Source organism: Protomyctophum bolini (assembly GCF_963924005.1).
Source record: "Protomyctophum bolini genome assembly, chromosome: 23".
In the NCBI taxonomy this organism is placed as follows: Eukaryota; Metazoa; Chordata; class Actinopteri; order Myctophiformes; family Myctophidae; genus Protomyctophum; species Protomyctophum bolini.
The window spans coordinates 27,942,504-27,967,918 of record NC_137884.1 but is presented as its reverse complement, the minus strand read 5'-3'; the positions used below and the strand labels follow the sequence as shown (position 1 = coordinate 27,967,918).

The 25,415-nt window shown below is 44.4% G+C and overlaps 1 protein-coding gene across 1 annotated transcript in view; it reads right to left on the bottom strand.

Moving 5' to 3' along the window:
* snd1 (staphylococcal nuclease and tudor domain containing 1) overlaps positions 1 to 25,415 on the bottom strand; it is a gene marked incomplete at its 3' end in the record, with an annotated part of 172,572 nt that overhangs the window by 79,325 nt on the left and 67,832 nt on the right. Inside the window, exon 11 of the mRNA XM_080757520.1 lies at positions 8,868 to 8,969. Within this exon, the coding sequence (XP_080613646.1) occupies positions 8,868 to 8,969 (102 nt within the window). The remainder of the gene's footprint in view (positions 1 to 8,867; positions 8,970 to 25,415) is intronic.

The window sequence follows — 25,415 nt, the reverse complement described above, 5'->3', positions numbered from 1 at the left end:
TAGGCTCTACAGAGCCAAATGACGTCACACTGTAGGCTCTACAGAGCCAAATGACGTCACATTGTAGGCTCTACAGAGCCAAATGACGTCACATTGTAGGCTCTACAGAGCCCAATGACGTCACATTGTAGGCTCTACAGAGCCGAATGACGTCACATTGTAGGCTCTACAGAGCCCAATGACGTCACATTGTAGGCTCTACAGAGCCAAATGACGTCACATTGTAGGCTCTACAGAGCCAAATGACGTCACATTGTAGGCTCTACAGAGCCCAATGACGTCACATTGTAGGCTCTACAGAGCCCAATGACGTCACATTGTAGGCTCTACAGAGCCAAATGACGTCACATTGTAGGCTCTACAGAGCCAAATGACGTCACATTGTAGGCTCTACAGAGCCGAATGACGTCACATTGTAGGCTCTACAGAGCCAAATGACGTCACATTGTAGGCTCTACAGAGCCAAATGACGTCACACTGTAGGCTCTACAGAGCCAAATGACGTCACATTGTAGGCTCTACAGAGCCCAATGACGTCACATTGTAGGCTCTACAGAGCCAAATGACGTCACACTGTAGGCTCTACAGAGCCCAATGACGTCACATTGTAGGCTCTACAGAGCCAAATGACGTCACATTGTAGGCTCTACAGAGCCAAATGACGTCACACTGTAGGCTCTACAGAGCCCAATGACGTCACATTGTAGGCTCTACAGAGCCCAATGACGTCACATTGTAGGCTCTACAGAGCCAAATGACGTCACATTGTAGGCTCTACAGAGCCAAATGACGTCACACTGTAGGCTCTACAGAGCCAAATGACGTCACATTGTAGGCTCTACAGAGCCGAATGACGTCACATTGTAGGCTCTACAGAGCCAAATGACGTCACATTGTAGGCTCTACAGAGCCCAATGACGTCACATTGTAGGCTCTACAGAGCCCAATGACGTCACATTGTAGGCTCTACAGAGCCCAATGACGTCACATTGTAGGCTCTACAGAGCCCAATGACGTCACATTGTAGGCTCTACAGAGCCCAATGACGTCACATTGTAGGCTCTACAGAGCCAAATGACGTCACATTGTAGGCTCTACAGAGCCCAATGACGTCACATTGTAGGCTCTACAGAGCCCAATGACGTCACATTGTAGGCTCTACAGAGCCAAATGACGTCACACTGTAGGCTCTACAGAGCCAAATGACGTCACATTGTAGGCTCTACAGAGCCGAATGACGTCACATTGTAGGCTCTACAGAGCCAAATGACGTCACATTGTAGGCTCTACAGAGCCCAATGACGTCACATTGTAGGCTCTACAGAGCCCAATGACGTCACATTGTAGGCTCTACAGAGCCCAATGACGTCACATTGTAGGCTCTACAGAGCCCAATGACGTCACATTGTAGGCTCTACAGAGCCCAATGACGTCACATTGTAGGCTCTACAGAGCCAAATGACGTCACATTGTAGGCTCTACAGAGCCCAATGACGTCACATTGTAGGCTCTACAGAGCCCAATGACGTCACATTGTAGGCTCTACAGAGCCCAATGACGTCACATTGTAGGCTCTACAGAGCCAAATGACGTCACATTGTAGGCTCTACAGAGCCCAATGACGTCACATTGTAGGCTCTACAGAGCCCAATGACGTCACATTGTAGGCTCTACAGAGCCCAATGACGTCACATTGTAGGCTCTACAGAGCCCAATGACGTCACATTGTAGGCTCTACAGAGCCAAATGACGTCACATTGTAGGCTCTACAGAGCCCAATGACGTCACATTGTAGGCTCTACAGAGCCCAATGACGTCACATTGTAGGCTCTACAGAGCCAAATGACGTCACATTGTAGGCTCTACAGAGCCCAATGACGTCACATTGTAGGCTCTACAGAGCCCAATGACGTCACATTGTAGGCTCTACAGAGCCAAATGACGTCACACTGTAGGCTCTACAGAGCCAAATGACGTCACATTGTAGGCTCTACAGAGCCGAATGACGTCACATTGTAGGCTCTACAGAGCCAAATGACGTCACATTGTAGGCTCTACAGAGCCCAATGACGTCACATTGTAGGCTCTACAGAGCCCAATGACGTCACATTGTAGGCTCTACAGAGCCCAATGACGTCACATTGTAGGCTCTACAGAGCCCAATGACGTCACATTGTAGGCTCTACAGAGCCCAATGACGTCACATTGTAGGCTCTACAGAGCCAAATGACGTCACATTGTAGGCTCTACAGAGCCCAATGACGTCACATTGTAGGCTCTACAGAGCCCAATGACGTCACATTGTAGGCTCTACAGAGCCCAATGACGTCACATTGTAGGCTCTACAGAGCCAAATGACGTCACATTGTAGGCTCTACAGAGCCCAATGACGTCACATTGTAGGCTCTACAGAGCCCAATGACGTCACATTGTAGGCTCTACAGAGCCAAATGACGTCACATTGTAGGCTCTACAGAGCCCAATGACGTCACATTGTAGGCTCTACAGAGCCCAATGACGTCACATTGTAGGCTCTACAGAGCCAAATGACGTCACATTGTAGGCTCTACAGAGCCCAATGACGTCACATTGTAGGCTCTACAGAGCCCAATGACGTCACATTGTAGGCTCTACAGAGCCGAACAGACGTTTATTCGCCTCTAAAATAGGAGTATGAATCGGCCCTTAACCCACTTCTAACAGCATAGAAGGTCTGCCTTCAATACTAATCAACTGTGGAAGAAGACAGTGGCGTACATATTATTATATTTCAGCTTAACCCATTCTGACCTGAGATCAGATTCATACGAGGTTTCCACTTGACACACACTGGTCTGATGAACCCATTCTGACCTGAGATCAGATTCTAAGAATGTCAGTAGTTCTTCGATTTTTCAAAAAATAGCAGACCTACAAGCTCGTAGCGCGCCACTCGGTGGCGCGCTATGAGCTTGTAGATCTGCTATTTTTCAATAGCTAAAGCATAACATAGTGCTAACACCAAAAGGGGTTCCCGTTCAGAATGGGTTAATTACAGCGGGTCTCGCGAGGCCAGACAACCTCAGCGATCTTCGGGAGAACATCGCCCCGAGCCAGAGTGTGAATAGTCATTATATAAAACGCCCTCTCTAAAGTGCCCTTTTAAATATTTCATGGGAAGGTTTGGCGGAGATCTACAGTACGACGTGACGAACGATGTTTGTCTGCCTGACAGCAGGGTTAGTAGGGTGTCTGTCTGTGGCCGGGGGGGCTGGCGTTATCAATTGCAATGGGGGGTGATTGATAATTCGTTCAGGGCAAAAGCAAGCGTGAATGTGTGGGGAAGGCCTCTGGGCGGACAGAAATTGATGATTTCGTCGACTAAAACTAAACTAAAAATGTTCGTCGACTACCTATTTTCACTAAATGAAAACTAAGCTATGACTGAAACTAAGGGCCGATTCATACTCCTATTCAGTATTTTAGCTGTGACGTGAGCGCCCCCTCCTGAGATACTTCCGGGTCCTACTTTTGTGTCGCTTTTGTGTCCCCATAGAGTTATACTGTGACGCTCCGTCGGACTAAATCTGAGACGAAAACCACCACAAAAGTCTCATTTTACCGCTTTCCTTTCCTCGCAAACAACAAAGCTGCTGCTCTCCCAAATCTGGCTGTGACAGGCCGTCTGCCCCACACGGAATACTATCGCCATTTTATTTTATTGTGTCAACTAACTAAATTCTCATTAATGCAAACTAAATTCAACATACTCAAGCCTGCACACATTCTAAATATGCCCCCGAAATATTTTACCGAGCAAATGTTGCCACCTTCAATAATAATGATAATAGTCTTTATTGTCTCCACATCATATATTTTTGTTGTCATGGACACCTCTCGCTTCCTTTCTGAAAAATAACGTCATTGTAAAAAAGATTCTCGCGTTTAGATATTCTATTTACAATGAGATGCGGACAGGGAGCTGGTGCCACTTGGACCCGGACCGTAACGTAGCACTACAAAATGACGTCTGACTAAAATACTGAATCGAAAGTCTGTGGAAAAACTGTAGGAAGATCCTAGAACAAGCAAGAACACAAACACACAGATATAAATATAAATAATACTCCCACAGTCCCAGACATGCATTCCCCCTAATCAAGCATTAGCTTCAGGCACAGGATCATTTAACCCATTTTGGACTGAAGTCGATTAAAAAAAGTCCATGTTTCTATGTCAGTGGTGCTCAACCTTTTTCATGTCAAGGACCCCCAGAATTATCTCTATTGGGCCACACGGACCCCCATCTCAAAATATGTAGTTCCAGGAGAGACCCCCCAGAAGCAAATATTTTAGTTAAAAATGTTCGCTCTGAAATATATATTCAAAGATTTGTGCTACATTTTCACGACTTTTCTAAAATAGCAGACCTACAAGCTCGTAGCGCGCCACTCGGTGGCGCGCTATGAGCTTGTAGATCTGCTATTTTTCAATAGCTAAAGCATAGCATGATGCTAACACCAAAAGGGGTTCCCGCCCAGAATGGGTTAATATGAGCAGGTTCTTTTCACGGCCCCCAGAGCAGTGATAATGACTGAACGCTGTTGAATCGAGCGTCGCTCAGGAGGGAGGAGAGTAGAAGTGACACCGGAGAGGTTTGAGGAAATGGAAACATGAAAGAGAAACTGTTGTTCTATAATGTGCTGGTTTCCCAAACAGTGGGTCGGGGACCCATTTATGAGTCACGGTACCAATTTGTATGGGTCCCTTTTGTGTTTAGTTTCCTACATCTTGTTTAACCCATTTAGGCCTGAGGCCGATTCTAAAAACGCCTCTAAATCCTGAACTAAATTTTCAAAAAAACTTCAAATAATATTGATATAGCAGCATCAATTTCTTTACATTTTTGAATACTGTACATACTGTACAGAACCCCAAAATGGGTTCCCGGCCTGGGGGGTAAAACACCAAAAGGGGTTCCCGCCCAGAATGGGTTAAAATTTGAATTACAAAACATTTTCAAAAAAACGAAATTTCCATGAATTAAAATCAAATTATTATTTTTTTTCCAGAAATGTCATCAATTATTTATTATCTAAGAAATTAAATAAATTGGAAAAGCAATGTTTTAGTAGTGAAAAAAGCTGATCACTGACACACTTTCAAACTGTTATCTCTCATTTTGGCCATGTTGTCATAAAAAGGTGAAAGCCGTTTTCAAATGTTTGTTTTTTTAAATCTTCAGAAATCGACTAGTTTCACTAAATTGTGTGAAACGCTGTAATCCGAAATAACTAATTTATGAAAAAACATAAAAAGATGAAATATTAGGAAACTGTTTTGCCTGACATGTTTTTCCGATCAATGCGTGTGTGCGCATTGATCGCACACACGCATTGTGTGTGTGTGCGACACGGTCGAGGCAGATGGACCCTAGAGTCGTGTTCTGCCGAGTTTTTCATTACCATTGTCGCAATATTGCTGCTCTGGGTGGATCTTTGTTGGTTCAAGGTTCTTTATCATTTGTCTCCAGAGGAAGAAATTTGTCTCAGACAAAGGGCCCGCATGCAAGCGTAGCCCTTATGTCCATGTCGCCACAGTGCAGCGCCAAATTGTAAAGTGTCTTGAGACAACTTGTTGTGTTTGACACTTTAATAAAAATTGAATTGGAATTGCGTTGTCGCACACGATCTTCATGTATTTTACAGCACGTAAACAAGCCACGATCAGACCCTTAATGAGGGGGGGAAGCGATGGGCATGAGGCCTGCTTTATTGTATTCCAACGTGGTTCACATTCCCTGCCTCACAAGCCTTTATTGCTGGGGAGAACAAACACTTAACAGCCACAGAAATGGGGCCGCAATATAGACGTGTGTGTTTGTACGTCTTAAAGCACAACATTCAGCACATTGGGTTGAAATGGACAGCCCTAACACGAACACGCTCGTATAAAATGCATGTGAAATCCATATATGGACACATGTGTTCGAGCACGTTCACACTAGCGCAGCCTATTGCATTTTAATGGGGCAGAAACATGATGAGCATGCAATTTTCTCTCAACACAAGCCCAGTCTGGGGTTTTACGCTCATTGTGCCTCTCGCTCGTTAAGACCCTCAGCTCATGCGTGGCAGCCAGGCCATCTTTGTCACGACCATCTTTGTTACCGTCATCTTTGGCGCCTGCACACATCATCAACGTCTCTGTTGATGTGTCAGCGCCCGCCCCACCCCCCACCCCCCACAGTCTGACAAATAAACCGGGGAATCATTAGTCTCTCTCCACTCGTCAAGGGGGAGAGCCTACGGTCGAAATATGCACCATTAAAACGAGGACGAGGATGATTAAAATTGCTGTGGATGGGGGTTGGTTGTGAGGGTCTGCATGTCTCACTGCTATGGAGCAGGGTAAATAAGACACGCCTGTTCTCTTACTCACGGTATGTGCATGTGACGCATAATGTACATGCATGTGACGCATACACGCATGCATCTGATCTGTGTTTGGTAATATCCACCCATGTGACCATGTACAACACAAAGGCGTTCCTACGTAGCTGCGTATTTACCCCGTCGTTGACTAGGGTCAGTGACAATTACCCTGATCTTCGCAGGTCCGCAAGTCTCTTTGGATAAGTAAGGTACACTTCTACCATCAGAGGACACTGGGCATGAGTGCCTCGCCTAGAGTAGTAACCTGTGGGGCTGGGTAAATGTACTGTACTTTTTTTTTAATGTATTTGTATTCTCGTATATGTGATGTACCGTCTTACCTTGTGAGCCTGTAATAAAGTTTAATATAAGGCTGTCTACGAAACACCTACATGTTACTCGAAGTGATCCGGAGAACAAAAGTAGTGATGACTGTGGCTGAGAGAGAGAAACGGATGCGTGCACACACACACAGCTGTGCTTAATGAATGTGAACGACGTAAGTGAACCAAATGAGTAGTAGTGGCGTCCCACAGGGCAGTGTGCGAGGGTCTCTTTAGCTAACGCAGCAGGGCCCCCTCGCTGCGTTAGCTTGGTGTAAATCACCGCAGGCCCCCAGGTGTGTAAATCACCGCGGGGACCCCTGGTGTTTAGAGCACAGCGGATCGATAACCACAAGAGGTAGAAATCAACAATGCTTGTTTAACCCATTCTGGGCGGGAACCCCTTTTTGGTGTTAGCATTACGTTATATGCTTTAGCTATTGAAAAATAGCAGATCTACAAGCTCATAGCGCGCCACCGAGTGGCGCGCTACGAGCTTGTAGGTCTGCTATTTTTTGAAAAATCGTGAAAATGTGGCCCAAATGTGGTTGAATATATTCTGTCAGAGCGAATGTTTTTTAACTCAAATCTTTGCTTCTGGGATGGGGGTCCCTGGAACTACATATTTTCAGATGGGGTTCGTCGGCCAATTTGATATATTTTTAGGGGGTCCTTGAGATGAATGTTTTGAGAACGACTCACATAGAAACAACCAAGGGTTTTTTCAGAAAACTGTCAGGATTTAGAAGGTATTTGTAGAATCGTCTTCAGGCCTGAATGTGTTAAAGCGGGGGAGAGCCGGCCGATACCGGGCCCCAGGGCACGAGGCCTGGACGTTTACACAGATGGAACTATATACGTCTCCATCTGGAGAGACCCCAGATTAGGTAAAGCTGTTAACCGTGTGTGTGTGTGTGTTACAGCAGGGTTTCCCTGACATTTCTTCCCTCTCACACACACACACACACACACATCTTCCAATAGTCTCCCCTCAGCGATATTGTTTTATTTGACAACGACAGCCCGGCTACACTACACTACACTACCACAGGCAATCACAGTCGAGGCTGATGCAAGCATACTAATGTTCCAATTACACGGTTTAACCCATTCTGACCTGAGATCAGATTCATACGAGGTTTCCACCGGACACACACTGGTCTGATGAACCCGTTCTGACCTGAGATCAGATTCTAAAAGATGTCAGTCGCTCTTCGATTTTTCGGTGGCGCGCTATGAGCTTGTAGATCTGCTATTTTTCAATAGCTAAAGCATAACATGATGCTAACACCAAAACGGGTTCCCGTTCAGAATGGGTTAACCAGTGGTCCACACACAGACCGCGAGTGGTAAATGGCATAATCGGCGGCCGCAGCCCTCCATTGACAACAGAGTGAATGGGAGCCTGCTCTAGTAAACATAAACAGCCCTCCATAGTAACATACTGTAGCCCTCCATAGTAACATACATAATAATGAATTGCATTTTTATGGCGCTTTTCTATGCACTACGTGCCTACTCAAAGCGCCTTACAACGGTTCATTCATTCATACATTGGGAGGTGAAGCGGCGAACAGTCGACGCCAGCGTCCTCACTTCCCACCCCAATCCAACCCTTGATGCTGAGTGTCAAGCAGGGAGGCACTGGGTCCCATTATTAGAGTATTTGGTATGACCCGGCTGGGGATTGAACACTGACCTCCCAGTCTCAGGGCAGACACTCTAACCACAAGACCACTGTTGACAACAGAGTGAATGGAAAACCGCTCTCAAAGGGCACCTACGGACGGCTGCAATTCGAAACTGGCCCCCGTAAAATCTGAATCCCCCGCCCACCGCCCCTTTTTCCCCTCACTGTATAAGTTTCTTTTCCCTTTTTACCTCCTTCATGAATTCCTGTTCTGTTCTTTGACTATTCGTTGTATATAGAAGTGTCTATTTGTACGTCTCTAAATGTTTTGATGAATTGAACATGGTGGATGCTTTTGTAAACAAGTGTAATGCTTAATTGGGTCGTCCACTCACCCGTTAACAGTCTTTGTATTGAGTTTGTGCTTGAAATGTATACTGTAATTCTGCAAACTGTTAATAAATACTTCAATCAATGATTCAATGGGAGCTTTGCGCTTACCTTCTTTCCAATCAGCTTCTTCCTCAGGAACTCTCGGGCCTCAAACATGTAGGGGATGTCGTAAAGAGGACGGAAACGCTTGTCTTTGTCTCGGTTCTTCTCCTAGAAACACAGAGAGAGAGAGAGAGAGAGAGAGAGAGAGAGAGGACAGGGAACACTGTCAAAGTGGGCAGGGGTGAGGTGGGTTTGGGGAGTGAGGCCAAGTAGTAATAATAATAATAATAAAACTTTATTTGTATAGCACCTTTCATGACATGAAATGCAGCTTTACAGAACAATGGAGAATAAAAGAAAAGCAAGGCAACAACATTAAGAACAAGCAGTAATGCAATACAGTGAGGACATGAATAACAAAAATAAAAAATAAAAGATCAATTAAAAGCAATGTTGTAGATGTTGTCTTAAGCTGAGCTTTAAAAATGTCTACAGAGGCTGCCTGACGAAGGTACAGTGGGAGCTTGTTCCACGCCTTCGGCCCGTAGAAGCAAAAAGCTGCTTCCCCGTATTTTTTAGTTGCCATTTTTTTTTGGCAAAGCGAGCAGGCCAGCAGTGGAAGAGCTTAGGGGGCGGTTTGGGACATATTTAGGCAGGCAGTCATGTAGGTAGGAAGGTGCGAGACCATTGAGAGCTTTATGAGGTGGGTTTGGGGAGTGAGGCCAAGTAGTAGCCCCGACCAGTTTGTTGTGGGAAGTCTGGAGCCTTGTGTTTTAAGGGCCTTTGAGGTGCTGTGGTACCAGGAGGTGCAGGCATAGTCGAAGAAACCTTGTACGAGGGCTCCTGTTAGGGGCTTCGAGGTGTTTTTGTTGATAAAGGTGATAAAGGAATCTTGTTCTTTGGTTGACCTTTTTTTATTACGTTGGTGGCCATTTTATCACCGGAAAGATTAGCCTCCAGGATGGAACCTAGGTAGGTAATTTCATCTTTTCGTGTGATAATATTGTCACCCACTCTAACCAAGAAGCCTTGCTGAGATTACCGTTTGATCCAAAGAGAATGGATTCAGTTTTTCCCCAGGTGTAAAGATAGTTTGTTATCAGCGAGCCAGGTGCAGATTCTACCGAGTTCAGAGCTGAGGGCCTTTTCAAACTGCAGTAAAAAGCTCTATATTCTGATACTGTTCAGTGACAGGTCTCACATTCTCTCGAGCTGAAGAGAACAGAAAATACAACAGACAGTAGTACCTTTTCAAGTGGGTCACCAATTTCATCCAATCAGGAGAGAGAGAACCCATTTATGATGTCCACATTCAAGTGTATGTCTGCTCTTATTTCCCCTCACACATAATCCTGTGTGAATTGTCTCTCCTGATCAGGTGAAATTGACAGCATCCCACAATGAAAACGTATTTTTGGGGAAGAGTTGGAGACCACTGTTGTTTGGCCACTGTGACCAAACAAATACTCTATAGCAATGTTTACCATGGGAATATAATTATAATTAGTTATCTTAACCCATTTAGATCCAAGGCTGATAAAAAAATAAATAAGAAAGCCTTCTAAATCCTAACACAAGTTCTCTGAAAAACGTCAAATAATTATTTTATTCAAAACATTACAAAAAAATGTTGCTATTAACTATACATGGAAACAAAAGCCCCTGGGACAAACTAATTCTTATTTATTTTGTCCCCAAAATGGGCTTCACGGTTCACGCAGACAAATACATCATCATCTTAGAGGTCTTCGACATGGAAATGTTTGAGAGCCACACGAATAAGCAATATAAAAAGATATATATGTAACATTATCCATACGTATATACAGTAAAAGAAGCCCGCATGGATCAATACATCCACTGCAGAAGGAGACCTTTACAATGAGCACGTGCACGCAGGCACGCACGCACACGCCCCGTGTGTTGTCTGTGTTGACACAGCGAAGGACTAGGAACCTGCATGTCACACACACGTACATGCACACCTCAAGCACACACACACACATGCACACCTCAAACACACACACACACACATGCACACCTCAAACACACACACACGTGCATGCACACCTCAAACACACACACACACACACACACACACGTGCATGCACACCTCAAACACACACGCATACACACACACATGCATGCACATCTCAAACACACACACACGTGCATGCACACCTCAAACACACACACACACACACATGCATGCACAATTGCACACACACACACACACACACACACACGTGCATGCACACCTCAAACACACACATACACACACACACACACACACCTCAAACACAAACAGCCTGCTTTGCTATCAATACACACACGCAAGCAATCAATACACACAATGACACCCAGCGAAGCCAAGGCATACCAACTTCCTGTCAAACTCAAACAAAAGCAAAGCAGACTCAGTCTGCACACACACACACACACACACACACACAGACACACACCTCTATGCATTCTCTGACAGGAGCGTAACCACAAATAGAACCAATTTGCATTTTTCAAAAAGAGGTTGAGGGTTTCTGTGTCACTGCCGGTATCACGACAATACAGACAGACAGACAGACAGACACACGCAAACAAGAACACAAACATACAGACAAACAAACACACAGGGGTGCCATTTTGGAGCGAAATGAAACTATACATGAATGCAGAAAATGACAAAGACACAGAGGGGAAACTGGGTCTCCACCAGGATGTCATAATGCTTAGTAATGTCATGAAGACGAATGCATGTGGAGTAAGACTTAATATAAAAAGTCATCCTCCTGGTGGCGCTCTAAAAGGCAGAACTTTTTTTTCCTTATACAACGTTTTACGCAGATCGGTGCAGTTATATGTGAAGACGTGCCTGTTATAGCGCCACCATGAGGCTGATGTCAAGTGGCATTTATTCCTCAGCGAAGTGGGAATATGCGTGCACAGTTTCACCGCTACTCTGACACTGCGTTTATGATTTGCGGCAATTTGTATGAAATTAACGGGGGCCACTCCTGAAAACTTAAGGCAGTCAGGGTGGAAATCAGGGTGGAATATGAGAAATCAAACAGACCCGTCTTGATCACATGACTATAGAGATCATGTGTTGTACCTATAAAAGGCAGATGTGAAAAATGCAGTTCCTTGGGAGTGTGCATACAGTACAAAGTTTTACACAGATCGTGTATGTGTGAGTACTGGTAATTTCTTCCATTTGCAAAGATCAGCCTCCTGCTGGCGCGATAACAGGCCCATGTGAGGGATTTGGCAATGTAAACGTATGTTTTCTCATGCCAAAACAGCCCTTTGAATTGAAAAATTCAATTAAATTGTGAGGGGCAGAGGTTCAGCTCTCAGCATTCAGGTTTGACTGCGATGAAGCCAACGGTGCCAGAGATTAGCTGTTCACTGAAGGACGGACGGACAGACAGACGGACGCACACACACATAAATTACAGATTATCGACAGGCAGAATAGGGTTAGGGGTGACAATATGAGGCCCCTCCCTCTGCCTTCCATGAGCAACGTTATTATCTGCCATACACGTTCCCTTTGATTCCACCATAGAATTAAAGTTAAATATTAAAAAAATGCATCTAAAATATGTGGGGGGGGAAATATCTTGTAGACAGCAGAGCCATGTCCATGAATAAAAGGCAGTGTTTCAATGACAGCTCAACAAATCAGGCATGTTGGCGATCGCTAAAGCAATAGATGACATCACGTTGGCCGTGACCGTGCGTGCGCACGTGGGTGCGTGCGCACGTGTCTGTCAAAGTATAGCTCTGAAAACCACCAAATGTAGCCGCCAATACGCTTCCCTTAACCTTGGCCAGAATGTAATAGCCTTCAAGTCTAATAGCTTTTAGTCGCGTCCTTCTACTTCCCCTCGTCGCAGCGTTCAGAGTCAGCATAGCGCAGCACCTCAGAGGTAGGTTAACCCATTTAACCTAGCATTATGTTATGCTTTAGCTATTGAAAAATAGCAGATCTACAAGCTCAGAAAAATCAAAGAACGACTGACATAGAAACATAGCTTTTTCTGTGTGGAGTTTTGCATGTTCTCCCCGTGTCCCCTATAGGGTAGGTACGCTCACAAAAAACATGCAGTAATCCTGGTCTCTAAACTGGCCAGCCGGGGCGCCTGATGGAGGGGAAAGGAACTGGTTGGAATAACGTGTTCCTTCCACGTGCTACGTCCAACCAGGGAAACTCCCCCCTGTCAGGTGTAAAGGAGCAACTTGGACACTCAGGCATGAAGGAAGCATGAGTTCAAGTCCGTTGCTCTCCCCTTGTCCCCACTAGGTTGGTGGAGGGTGTGTAGAGCCCAGGATCACATTAGATGATTGACAGGGGTGAAAAATGGATTACAAAATATATATAAAAAATAAAAAAAAGAAACATAGCTTTTTCAGAAAACTGTCATTTTTAGAATCTGATCTCAGGTCAAAATGGGTTAATCTCGCACATGGCCAGCACCCCCCCCCCCCCCGCGCTCATCCAGGGGAAACATCAGCCTCCATGTTGTAGAAGCTATGGCTATTTGGCGGTGCTTGGTATGGAAAATTGTGGGATCCCCATTTCCGGATTACTTCCCATATATGAGAGTAGGTGGCCGCCTTTTTTAGGAGATGGGAAGCAGGTTGGAGTAAATATATTCTTTCCCATGGAAGAGGGAACACAAACTTCTAAAACATTCTTTAGGCTCATGGTTACTCAAATAAATACTGGACCCAATCACCACAATTTCAAAAGAGTTTAGTACTAAAATGGCCTTTTTCAGAGAAAGCACAGCCTTTAACCTCAACCTCTGTCACAGTAACACACTCTCTTTATCCTCAACCTCTCGGTCACAGCAGCACACTCTGGCAGGATCCAGCACCAGCAAACATAGTTTCCGTCAGACCCCCTTTGCCCCCACTTAGGAGACCATCTGTATCTTCATGAATTAACCATCGTTGGCTCTACTGCAGGGAGCAGAGCAGAGGAAGACCTTTGGCTGGAGGATTTAGGAAAAAGCTGAAGTCAGCCATGTTGGTGCCAGAGGCCTTCCATGTTGGTGCATGGCTTATCTATAGAGGCCTTCCATGGAGAAGGGAGACTCAGTGGGAGAAGAGACTTGCAGTAACACCTCCTACACCTCCTGACCTTTTTCTTGGTCTATTCTGGATCTGCCTGGCTAAGTTTTAACAGCGAGACAATGACCAGAAAAGGGGAAAAAAACGAATAGAAATCATCTCCAGCTAATGAGGCGTTTCATGGTGGAACCGGAGTCATGTCTGAGAGGTGAAGGAGTCGAAATGTCAGCTCCTCTTGCCAATTACTTACAAGTGGAGGGGGAGAGAGAGAGAGAGAGAGAGACAGAGAGAGAGAGAAACTATAACACTGTATGTTTCTTTTCCCTTTTTGCTTCCTTTATGATGAATTCCTGTTCTGTTCTTTGACTATATAGAAGTGTCTATTTGTACGTCTCTAAATGTTTTGATGAATTGAACATGGGGACCCTCTTGTAAACAAGTGTAATGCTTAATTGGGTCGTCGTCCACTCACAGTTAACAGTCTTTGTATTGAGTTTGTGCTTGAAATGTACTGTAATTCATGAGTAATTCATTCAATTGATCATGGTCCACCCTCGTCTCTGTGCTTTGTAGGGGTTGAACAAGTTACCATCACCAGAGGGGGTAACCTTCCCAAATTGTTCTGATCTATGAAGTCAGCACCCTGTGGTGCATGGTAAATGATGGCCCTTTATAAAAAGGTCAGTCACATAAGGCTTTAGAATATATATATATATATATATATATATATATATATATATATATATATATAATAGTCACATAAGGCTTTAGAATAGCCAACAATCAATCAATGAAGATCATTGACTGGAAAGAAAAGCCCAATATTTCACAATGGCTCTTAATTGAGTACTGAGTTACAGCAACACAAGGGACGCACGACGTTGGCTTTTGTACAAGACAACGTCTCAATTAAAAGGACATTAAACATTGATTCAAAGTCCCCCTCAGGTCTAAATGGGTTAAGTCATATACGACTGCTATAGGCTTATTTATGCACACGTTTGGGCTGGCCAGTACCACTGGTACTGTACGTTCCTAGTTTCCATCTCATCTACAGCAAAAATCTCAGCTGAAAGTTATTTTGCAGAGTGGTTTTTTAATTAGGTTTATGAAGACCTCACCCTTCAAAAGGTGCTTCAGGTTGTAATGGAATATAAAACAAAAAGATATGATAGATTTTAGTTATGTAAGGTTCTGCGTTACCCTTTGTAGTCAAATGGAGCAATAAGCAATACTAACCCTTTACGTGATGTGCGACACAATGCTAATGATGTGACTATATTGTAACAGTTAATTTCATGTTTCCATCTTTGATTAAAACGTTGACAGCGTGCAGTGGTAATAATACACAACCAGGCAGAGATAATAAGGACTCAAAAACAGGCGTGACATTCACTGGAATTCACTTCATGAATAGTAATGGAGGCTGTAGTAGCAAGGATATAAGGTCATGTTCTCTTAAAAAGAACATTTTGCTCTGACACTAATCAGTGTGTGTTGTGTTGCGTGTGCGCGTGTGTGTTTGTGTGCATGTGTGTGTATCATTCACCCTTTAGTTGTTGTGGTATTATTAGTCACTATACATTTGCACATAATTATGTAAAATGTGTCCTCTACATTTACTCATCGTAACTATTTGACTAGTGAGTGTTATTTATTAACTCTATAAGCTGTTAGCATAAACCCCAGTTCCCAAAGAAAAGTAAAGCAAAGGTACTATGTTTACCCAGGGTAACTGGACTAAGGAAAGGAAAGGTACTATGTTTACCCTGCAGGGTAACTGGACTAAGGAAAGGAAAGGTACTATGTTTACCCAGGGTAACTGGACTAAAGGTACTATGTTTACCCAGGGTAACTGGACTAAGGAAAGGAAAGGTACTATGTTTACCCTGCAGGGTAACTGGACTAAGGAAAGGAAAGGTACTATGTTTACCCAGGGTAACTGGACTAAGCTCAAGAACTTGTTTACAGCCAGGCCCTGCTCATAGAACATTTCATGGTAGGGGTTCAATGCCTTGCTCAAGGGCATTTTAAAACGTGCCGGTCCGGTGGGGATACGAACTAGCGACCTTCCGATATCAAGACCGCTCCGCAAACCGTTCGGCCACCGCTGCCAGCATGCTGTACGTGTAAAAGACAGTTTTTTCCCGCAAAGAAAATATCAGAAAGTTGTTCTACAAACGACGTGTTGTCTTGAGCGTAGCGTTGGTGGTGTTGTACATTATGATAAATTATTCTTTTTTTTGGGGGGGGGGGGGGGGTGCGCGTGACCGTGTGTGTGTGTGTGCATTTGTTCTAGGCAAAGATCGTTTTTTTTTTGCCGTTTTATTAAACAGTATGCCGACACAACCCCACAGACAAATGGGCAGCATTTACGACTGCATGCATAATAACCTCCCTCGATAACGCACCAACATTAAAACACTAGCGAGCGTAGAGGGACGGAGGGCAGGCATTGCCCGAGGCAAAGGAAAAAAATATAAATAAAAAAAAGATATGACTCGCTAAAAAGCAGCCATTTGTTACCTTGTCCTCCACTTAGGCGCAGTGTGCGCGCGTGTGCGTGCGTCTGCCTCTAACCCATTCTGACCTGAGATCAGATTCTAAAAACGTCTTCTACATCCTGACAGTTTTCTGAAAAAGCTATGTTTCTATGTCAGTCGTTCTTCGTTTTTTTCAAAAATAGCAGACCTACAAGCTCGTAGCGCGCCACTCGGTGGCGCGCTATGAGCTTTTAGATCTGCTGTTTTTCAATAGCTAAAGCATAACATAATGCTTAGAACATCAAAAGGGGTTCCCGACCAGAATGGGCTAATGATGGTGTTGCTCAGAACAGATCCAGAGCACCCATTTAGTCCATAACAACATGTCAGGCGCCTGGTGGCTCAGACAGACCACCCAACCACTTACAGTAGGCCCCCTAGTTTATACTTCTATACCGTATTATGGCGATGCTTTTACTGTAAGCAAAAAATGCAAGCTTGCATTTCAAGCTCATGACATTAACCCATTTTGAGCGAGAACCCCTTTTTGGTGATAGCATCATGTTGTGCTTTAGCTATTGAAAAATAGCAGATCTACAAGCTCATAGCGCGCCACTGAGTGGCGCGCTACGAGCTTGTAGGTCTGCTATTTTTGAAAAGAATCGAAGAACGACTGACATTAGAAACATAGCTTTTTCAGAAAACTGTATGTAGAAGAACATTTTTGGCATCTGATCTCAGGTCAGAATGGGTTTTAAAAAAAAAGATTGGGTGGATCTCAGATGATCTATGAACCTCTACGACGACAGTCTTCAATAATGACACGTCTTCAAGTTCCAATTTGGGGGAAAATTGCTGCGTGACCCTTTAATGACTACCGTTATTATAGTTGGAAATGTTTCCACAAATCTAACACTTACGTCAGTTTGCATGATTAGCTCTGAACATACAGATACGTGTGTTTAAATCACTGTGTTTACATGTGTTTAAATCATTTGTACTCCTTGGTATTTGAACATATACTGATTAAGAGTTGCTGCTTCCACTGCATTGTGTCCTTATGTTGCCCTGTTTATGTACTGTTGTTGTTGTTGCTTTTTTTCTTGATTTTCTAGTATTTCTTTGTGTACAGCACTTTGTTTCAACTTTGTTGTATAAAAATGTGCTTTATAAATAGTGGATTGGATACACACACGGACCCTTCTCTTGGATGCCAAGCCTCTTGCAGAGGCACGTCTCCACATGTACAGTACAGAGTACAGTACAGTGCATTCCCAAAATAGGAACGGTACGTTATGTTGAAAAGCTCCTTGTGAGTCACAACGACAAGAGTTCAAATCTGACTCCCGTCATCATTCCTTGCATGTACAGGTATGTGTCCTCTCTCTGACCTCCATTCCATGTACAGCAGTGTTGTTTTCGTCGACTAAACGAATCTATGGTGACTAAAACCAAGACTAAATATACTGACAATTTCGTCAACAAATAAAAAACTATACTAAAATGTTAGGAAGGGACTAGTGGACAAGAGATCCAGTTTTATGCTGGGTTGCATGCTGAAAATATATTTTCATCATGCAACCAAAGTGTAAAATATGTCATTACAATGACATCAAAACACATTTTAGACTAAATCGTATGACATTTAGTCGACTAAAACTAGACTAAACACTAGAACATTCCAGGTGACTAAAATGTGACTACAACTAAGTGAAAACTATTCAAGAGTCTATGACTAAAACTAAAATTGAAATTTGCTGCGAAAAACAACGCTGATGTACAGGTGTGTCCTCTCTCCGACCTCCATTCCCCATCTCTCCACTTCTTGTGTCTCAACTGGCATAATTCCCCCCCGCTTCTACAAAAACACCACACTTCCAGGTTTCTGGACAGAACACCAACTAAAAGGACGGCGCCACAATCACAAATTAATTAATGGAACCGATGCCGAGTAGTTCTGGCTCTGTGGGCAGAGAGGTGCCAAGTGCTGCTGGGAAAAGGGAAATCAACAACAGCATCAACATAAACCTGTTGTACCTAAATGTACGGAGGCACACAGTGCTGTAAAATATAATAATAGACGATTGTGTTGAGACTCTGGACAAGACAAAACACAGTGATGATTTAGGGCCTAAATCACACCAGCAGATAACATGGCCTAAATGTTAGGCCATGTTATCTGCTGGTGTTGATCCACTGACTGTGAAAACATAATGGTTTCAACACAGCCATCTTTTTAGAGTACACTAGACCTGTACGTGTCGGTCGCAGTCGACCACTGGCCTACTTGTGAACGATGCAACTTGGGAACCTAATGATATACGTTGTCATAGAACCCGTTTTAACTGTCAGCCGGTTGTCCCACATGGAGATATCTGTGTATGTGCCTGTGCCCACTGGCATGCAGAGCCTGATTGGTTGAGCCTCAATTGGCTGAGGCAGAGGTTGGGAAATTGCACAGGTGAAAGGAGTTGGCCTCATTATGCCCCACTGGCAGAGCCCGACTCCAGCTCCATTTGGCAACCTGCCCACAGAGCCAAAACTACTGGTGTACTGACGATGGCATTACCGTGGTTAAAGGACCACTTCACCACTTTTCAACCTATCTTCATATAATAGGTCCTCACTAATAATCATGAAAAAAATGGCGCAATTTTTTTCCTACTCGGTCTGTGTCTCATAGGAGGGCTGTGGGCAGTTCAGAAACCGTCTTCCAGTGACATCATCGATAGGGAATACAAGCTAATAGAAACTGCAGGCTTTCTAGTCCTGAAAAGTTGCAATGCGAAAATGGAAGCCATCGTTCTCACGTCACGATAATGAAAATCTAAACATTTTTGTAAAAAAAATATTGTTTAAAAAATAATCTGCCTAATGATGATGTCACTAGAGGATGGTTTCTAAACTGCCCAGAGCCCTCCTATGAGACACAGACTGAGTAGAAACAAATGGTGCCATTTTATCATGATTATTAGTGAGGACCTATTATATGAAGATAGGTTGAAAAGTGGTGAAGTGGTCTTTTAACTGGCCTGACCTGAACCCCACAGAGAATCTAGTGAAACTTTTCCCTGCAAAAAACAACAACATTCAGATAAAGAGTTTAGTCCTTTAGCTATTTTGACCAACTTCCAGCCAATGGCGGCGTTCAACAGTGCTGCCCTCTGGTCAACCTTTACCCAGCCAATCGTGCATGTGATGTGCCACGGGGGGGTGTGACTCCCCCAAGATTTGAGGTCAAAGTGCCATGCCAGGCTTCGGCCATGCTGCTGGCACACACACACACACACACACACACACACACACCGCACAACAACTCGAGGAGACTGCGAAGTGCCGCACCGGCAAACAACATTGGGCCAAAATAATGTCCTCTCAGTACAGGGTTGTGTAGCATCATGGAATGGCCTTCCTCTGCGTATAAGGGACTGTGCTTACATTTCCCTCTTTTAAATACAATCTGAAGAAATGGTTGCTTGAAAACCAAAGCTGCAACCATTTATGATTATTTTCCCTAGTGTATATGTAATGTCATGTAAATGTATTCCACTGTTTGACTGTCTGTTTTTACGTTTTATGTTTCCTGTGAGGACTGCGGATGAAAATGAGCAACTGTGCTAAATATCCTGTGTATTTACGTCCATGTGACTATGTCTATTAATATGCATTGTTCAGTCCAAATAAACAAGTAAAGTAAAGTAGCACCGTGCCAGGCTTCGGCCATGCACACGCACATCACACACACAGCGAACACCACACAGAGGAGACAGAGTGAGAGAGCGATGGAGAATGACAGAGGAGAAAAGAACATAAACAGAATAGGCATCTTCGTCGGGGTATTGAACAACAGAGGCGATGGCTTGGTCCGCCATATCCGCTTGACCAATATATATCGGGCCAACTTTTGCATGTTGTATCGTTACATATTTGTATAATGCTGCTAAGGACACCAATATGCCCTGTCGCCTCACAGCTAGAAGGCCCTGGGTTCGATAACCGCTGGGGACACTGTGGGGCGATACTAGGGCCATGTTCTCTACTCAGTGTCATCAGCGCCCATACCCAAGGTGGGGTTGGCGAAAGGGCATTTTGTTTGCATGTTCTCCCCTAGGGTAGGTATACCCTCCCCTAGGGTAGGTATACCCTAGGGTAAGTATACCCTCACATGTTCTCCCCTAGGGTAGGTATACCCTCACAAAAACCTAATCCTGGTCTCTACACTGCTATTACTGCCTCTAGAATGAAACCAGTGATTTCCACTGAGGCTGCACTAAATATTTAAAAAGGTACCGAGTTCACTACTTTAACAAAGTGAACCTTCCGTTAGTAACTATTGTTTCATGCAAACATCAGCGTCACCCGTCAAGTCCAAAGAGTATACAAATGGAGGGGTCCATTTGGTTACAGTCTGTGGTTTCCTTGAGAATCCAGTGTTTAAATACAAACCACTGCTTAGCGTCATGATGTGGAGGGGAACAGAGAGACTGGTGAGAGATGTGGCGCAAGGCTAGAATTTATACAACACACCCACCCACCCACACACACACACAGAATGAGGGATACTGTGTGCTACCTTATGTAAGAGCAGGAAGTTGACCCATCTAGTATTATATAGGGTTCTGTCAGTGCGGTCCTTAAATCCTACAAACTACATGAAAATGCACAAACACACACAAACACACACTCACACTGACGCCTATGTGAGTTCAGAGAGGCAAGTGGTCGACAAGAGACACACACACACCCCCTCACACACACACACACACACAGAGTGTGGGCGTGTGGGTGAGTCATTGTGTACCACTGACATCTCTCCACACTTGTGTTTGTATTGTGTTCATCCTGCTGCAGAGAGAGAGAGAGAGAGAGAGAGAGAGAGAGAGAGAGAGAGAGAGGAGAGAGAGGGAGAGAGAGGGGGAGAGAGAGAGGGGGGGAGAGAGAGGCAGAGAGATAAAGGGAGCGAGAGAGAGAGAGAGAGAGGGGGGGGAGAGGGAGAGAGAGAGAGAGAGAGAGAGAGAGGGGAGAGAGAGAGAGAGGGGAGGAAAGAAAAGCTGACTCCAACTCCCTAGCTCAAAATAACTCACATCTGAAAATACACCACAGCAGCAACACTGGAGAGGAGAGGAGAGGAGAGGAGGATAGAGGGAGAGATGGAGCAACACTGGAGAGGGGAGGGAGGAGAGGAGAGGAGAGGAAGATAGAGGGAGAGACGGAGCAACACTGGAGAGGGGAGGGAGGGGAGAGGAGGAGAGGAGAGGAGAGGAAGATAGAGGGAGTTAACTCATTCTGACCTGAGATCAGATTCATACGAGGTTTCCACTGGACACACACTGGTCTGATGAACCCATTCTGACCCGAGATCAGATTCTAAAAATGTCAGTCGTTCTTCGATTTTTCAAAAAATAGCAGACCTACAAGCTCGTAGCGCGCCACTCGGTGGCGCGCTATGAGCTTGTAGATCTGCTATTTTTCAATAGCTAAAGCATAACATGATGCGGACACCAAAACGGGTTCCCGTTCAGAATGGGTTAAAAGACGAAGGAAAAGAGAGACAGAAAGAGACAGTGAGACAAAGAGGGAATGAGGCCCCATTTCACTGCAGCCTCACGAGGCTGTCTGTCAATCTGAACAGTGAATACGAGAAGAGACATTTAATCACAGGAGAGACAGAGACAGACACACACACTGACAGGACAGACAGAACGAGAGACAGGTGGGATGTCTGTCTGTGTGTGTGTGGGGGGGAGAGAGACAGAGAGAGAGAGGGGCATTGAGAAAAGTTAAGAGGAGGGTGGGGGGGGCTGTCACAGTTCATTTGTGCAGTGGTACATTGCATCTGGCCTTGGTAGTACCCCCTCAGAGCCTGGCAAACACACAGCCACACACACTAACTCACACACGCACACACACACACACACAGTGAGTGGTCCTACCAGCAGAATAGAAGCTCAAACACATCCAGACAGGCACAGATAATGACAACTGACACTGGAAAACCCCTAGAGACTTAGAAAATGGTGCACGCACGCATGCACACACACACACACACAATGACATGTCAGATTCCCAGGATTGTGGCTTTAGTATCTAACGTTTTTGTTCTATATGTAGTGTAAAAAGTGTGTGTGCAGTGCACATGCATATTTAACGCGTGTGTGTGTGTGTGTGTGTGTGTGTGCGCACATGCATATTTAATGCACGTGCGCGCGTGTATATCCAGGTTTGTGTGCGCACACGCAAACACACACACACACACACACACAAAGTGACACCAGCTCCCCAGATGTCTCTTGACATTGGCTGAACCAGCTCAGTAAAGTGTGTGTGTGTGTGTGTGTGTGTGTGTGTGTCTGTTCTCGAGCACAGTTGTCGTGCGAGTCGAAACTTTGAGAATATTTGTTGTGGGCGTCTTTGTCTGACACGCATCAACTAGTCTCTTAATGGGGTTGTTTGTCCCACAGGTGACAGAGGAGAGGAGACAGGGCGGCTTCATTTGTAGAGCACATTTCAACAAGGCCACTCAGAGAGAGACAATTTTGACACTGATGAAGGCCCTGCGCAACGAAACGCGTTTGTCTGTCTGGTATTATGACTGCTGCTGCGGAGCACTATCTTTATTATTAAAGACTCTTACTCGACTGGAAAGGAGGATTTAATTCATTTTCTAGAGTGACACACTAGTGATGCACAGAATAGGCCACTCAGAGTGTGACACACTAGTAGTCTAGGAAAATTGGCCTCAGATCCTGTGCAGCAGGGGCGTGGCCCAGTGCGTTGCGTTTCAAATGAAATGCGAATCAAAAGACAGGGGCGGGTTCCACATGGAGTGGGCGCTACATCTAAATAAGACGGAAGGGAAACAATTGCTCCTTGAGCGGTGGTGGCCTACTACAATTCAATTTGGAATTGGATTCCCATTGGACTATTTTCATGGTATGCACAGTGCTTCAGACCGGAAAGGGGAGTGTCCGCTCAGATTCTGAGCGCAACGTACTTCCCTCATAGGGATACGTTCCTTTTTTCGTAGTCTTTCTCGCACGCCTAGTGGCGAAAAATAAAACTTCTGGGAACTCAGATTAACACACTAGTGATGCACCCAATAGGACACTCAGAGAGTGACACACTAGTGATGCAATATTCGGCCGCAAAAAAATATTCGGCAGAAAATAGCTAAAAATGCCTTTTCGGCCTATTCGGTTTCGGCCCGAATAGGAAGAAAATATATCACTGAATACTAGTGTATGCAATTAATAGCATTCAAAAGAGCTGAAAAAAATGTTTTATGGACTTATAAATAAAAGCAATGGTAGGAATAAAAGATAAATAATATGAATCATATTCAGATATTCGGTATTCGGCCAACCATTTCCTATATTCGGTACATCCCTACTTTACACCAACAAAAGAAGCCTTGAGCCAAAGGTTTCCACTTTATTCTGCTTTGGCAATGTAAACGTATGTTTTCTCATGCCAATAAAGCCCTTTGAATTGAATTGAATATTGCTCCTATGAAGTACTCGAGCAGCAGAGTGCTCTGAAGCTATAGCAGCTGTCTTATTCATTTTCTTAGGGGGTCAGAGGGTCAGTATCCAAAACATAGAAGTTAACCTACCAACCTCTTCTTAAGACTGAAAACGTAGCTGGAAGAAACCATGCATAAATAAAAGGTAGGAAAAAAAGATAAATATGAATCATATTCAGATATCCGGTATTCGGTACATCCCTACTTTACACCAACAAAGCTCTGAAGCTATAGCAGCTGTCTTATTGATTTTCTTAGGGGGTCAGAGGGTCAGTATCCAAAACCTAGAAGATAACCATTAACCTACCAACCTCTTCTTAAGACTTAAAAAAACGTATAGCTGGAAGAAACCATGCATGCACACACACATCTTAACCCACAAGACGGGGAGGGGGAGTGGGGGGGTAGGACCTAGAACCACCTGGAGATAAACCAAAGAACAATGGAAGAAGGGCTGTCATGGCAACAGGACGACGGGGAGTGAGGAAGGAGGACTTTCCATCGATGGTCTGGTCTGTGCTCCTCTGGGGATTTAATCCATTTTGGGAGGGAACCCCCTTTTGGTATGTTAGCATTAGGTTAGGCTTTAGCTATTGAAAAATAGCAGATCTACAAGCTCGTAGCGCGCCACCGAGTGGCGCGCTACAAGCTTGTAGCTCTGCTATAGAAACGACTGACATAGAAACATGGCTTTTTCAGAAAACTGTCAGGATGTAGAAGACATTTTTTTAGAATCTGATCTCAGGTCAAAATGGGTTAAAAAGTAAGTAGTAACAGGCCGATAGTTCCATGGAACTATTGGACAACATGGGTCAGTGTCCATGGAACTATTGGACAACATGGGTCAGTGTCCATGGAACTATTGGACAACATGGGTCAGTGTCCATGGAACTATTGGACAACATGGGTCAGTGTCCATGGAACTATTGGACAACATGGGTCATGGGTCAGTGTCCATGGAACTATTGGCCAACACGGACCCATGTTGTCCAATAGTTCCATGTAAGCATGCAGTCCTCTGCCTAATGATCCCCTGGCCACTCTTTGTCAACAATGAATTGTCCCATGTTGCTTTTCTGGGCAAACAAAAATCATTAAAATGCCGCAGTGAGTGAATCCAAACGATGGCATCGTTTTTTTGGTACCGCTCGACTCATATTCTGGGTTTTTCTAATCTTTTCCAGCCTTGCCAATTTACCTTTTGGACCAAAAACTTAATGAAATGCTTTTGAACCCGCTGACTTACCATGCAGGCGTTCAGAGCAGACCTCAGAGGAAATATGAGACTTTGGACTTTTCTGTGTAATCCTTGAATCGCTGATTATAAATGTTGTATTATGATTGCTTTTCTAAATAAATCAAATCAAATCAAAAAAGACGGGGCCAAGTAATTACCCCGAAAACACGGCTAAATGTGTTATGTACACATTTTTGCACACCCTTTCTGAAACTCTTAATAAAATATTTTAGTTTACATGCCACAGCTACTTTTTAACTAATTTAGACCTGAGGACGATTCTACAAATGTCTTCT